Raw genomic sequence first — 2,249 nt, forward strand, 5'->3', positions numbered from 1 at the left:
GGGGCCCCCCCCGCCTGCCGGTGCAAGGCCCTTAGGGCGTTGTTGTTGAGCATCAGCGTCTCCAGCTGCGGCAGCTGCTGGAAGGCCTTGGGGTGGATGAAGGACAGCTTGGGGTTGTTGGTCACGTCCAGCTTGGTCAGCTCGGGGAGGTTGATGAGGGCGAACTGGTCGATGGACACCAGCTCGTCCATGTTGTTGAGGCCCAGCTCCTTGAGGTGCAGCATGTTGGTGAAGTCGCTCTGCTTGACCCTCTGCAGAGGGTTCTTGTTGAGATCCAGGAATTTGAGGCCGGGCACCTGCTGCAGAGCCCTCTTGGGGACATCTGCCAGCTTGTTGTCGTAGAAGGAGAGGCTCTCCAGGCTCTTCAGCCCTTCCAGGGCGTAATCCGAGATCTCCCGCAGGTGCATCCCGGCCAGCACCAAACTCCGCAGGTTGCCCAGGGGCCGGAAATTCATGTCCAGGATGGCATCCACCTTGTTCCCGCCGATCATGAGGATCTCCAGGCTGGGCAGCATCTGGAACCAGCGGCTGTCCAGCGTCCTCAGCAGGTTGGAGTTGAGGTGGAGCCTCAGGAGGCTGCCCAGGCCGGCGAAGGCGCGGGGGGCGATGCTGCGGAGCCGGTTGTGGTTCAGGTAGAGCTCCTGCAGGTTCCCCATTCCCGGGAAGCTGCCGTCGGGCAGCTCGGAGAGCAGGTTCTCCTCCAGGTGCAGGCTGAGCAGCTGGGGCATGTTCCTGAGCCCGAAATCCCAGACGTCGGAGAAGCTGTTCTGCGACAGATCCAGCTCCGAGAGGTTCCGCAGGTAGCCCAGCTCGCCCTGCTCCAGCCGGGCGATGTTGTTGCTCTGCAGCAGCAGGGTCTGGGTGCCCTCGGGCAGCTCCGGGGGCACGGAGGTGATGAAGAGGTCGTTGCAGTCCACCGTGGCCGCCTCGCGGTAGGCGGAGCGGGGCGTGTACCAGGGCCGGATCTGGCACACGCAGCGCGGGGGACACGCCACCCTCCAGGGCACCGTGAGCATGGCGCTGGCGGCCACCACGCACAGCAGGAGGCAGCAGGGCTGGAGGCCTCTCATTTTGGCCTGGGGAAGGTCACAGGGAGCATCCAGAGCCGGCCACGGGGTGACAGCGGTGACAGCAGGGTGGGGACGGCGCCCGTGGGGGCGGATGCTCCCTGCGAGCCCCTGGAAGCGTCAGCCCCTGCCTGGCGGCCCTGAAATGGGAGCTCATAACACTGGGAGCGCCTCAGTCAGAGCTGGGCCTCTTCTGCCTCCCCAAAGGAGTCGTTCCCACGCTCGGCTGCATCTTCCAGGCTCCTCCTTGAGGTCATTCCTGAAAAAAACAGCGAAGTTGTGTTAGGGGAGAGTTTGGGATCCTGGGGAACAAGGGGCAGGGACAAGGAATAGGTTGGAGAGGCAAAAACCTGAGCATGGGACCCCCAGGACCCTGCCTGGGACCTCCAGTGCCCTCAAGACCATCCAACAAATCCATGAATTCCATTTTATATCCATAGTTTAGCTGTGGCCTCCCATCCCAGAGGATCTGGGTGGAATTATCCCATGGAATCTGCCCAGGACCCTCAGAAGCTCCTGGATCTGTGGCTGAGCAGTGCCAGAGCTGCAGGTGTTGGGAATAATTCTCCATGGGGATAATTTTCCTGCGGGCTCTGCTCCCTGCCCTTTATCCTCCCACATCCAGGAGCTCCAGCCCCATTCGCCTCCCTCCAATAGATTATTCCTTAGGGAGAAACATCCCCCAAACAGCGGGAATGCTCAGGGAGGGGCTGGGGGGGGTTTGACCCCCCCGGATCCGGCCAGAGCCGCAGGATCCAGCCACCATCCCACCTTTGATTCCATTATTTCCTCCGGCCCTCCCACGCTGACCCCAACCCAACCTTTTCTTCCTTTAAAGGCCTCTCACCGGGCAGGAAAAAAAAAAACATTAAAAGAGTGGGAAAAGAAAAGTTTGTGTTTTATCCCCACCGTGCTCTCCCTGGAAAGGGCTCCCGAGCCGAGTTTATCCTGCATCGACTCCTCCCGGATCGATCCCGCTCTTTTCCCTCCTTTCCTGCTGCTTTTAAAGCAGCTCCTGGAGAAACAGCTTGAAAGGAAAGGATGGATCCATCGATTCCCACTTCCTTCTGATGGATCCACACCTTTCCTTTTAAGTGCTCCGGCATTTTCGGGTCCATAAAACTCTCCAGCTGTTCAAATACCTTGGGAATCTTTTCTCCTTAAAAAAAAAAAAAAATATAT

The 2,249-nt window shown here is 59.4% G+C and overlaps 1 protein-coding gene across 1 annotated transcript in view; it reads right to left on the bottom strand.

Annotated features, from left to right (window-relative positions):
- Window positions 1-2,249, bottom strand: part of LRRN2 (leucine rich repeat neuronal 2) — a 14,946-nt gene that overhangs the window by 1,117 nt on the left and 11,580 nt on the right. Inside the window, exon 2 of the mRNA XM_017727160.1 lies at window positions 6-1,326. Within this exon, the coding sequence (XP_017582649.1) occupies window positions 6-1,070 (1,065 nt within the window). The 5' untranslated portion in view covers window positions 1,071-1,326. The remainder of the gene's footprint in view (window positions 1-5; window positions 1,327-2,249) is intronic.

This window comes from Corvus brachyrhynchos, unplaced genomic scaffold (genome assembly GCF_000691975.1).
Source record: "Corvus brachyrhynchos isolate BGI_N302 unplaced genomic scaffold, ASM69197v1 scaffold72, whole genome shotgun sequence".
NCBI classification, from domain to species: Eukaryota; Metazoa; Chordata; class Aves; order Passeriformes; family Corvidae; genus Corvus; species Corvus brachyrhynchos.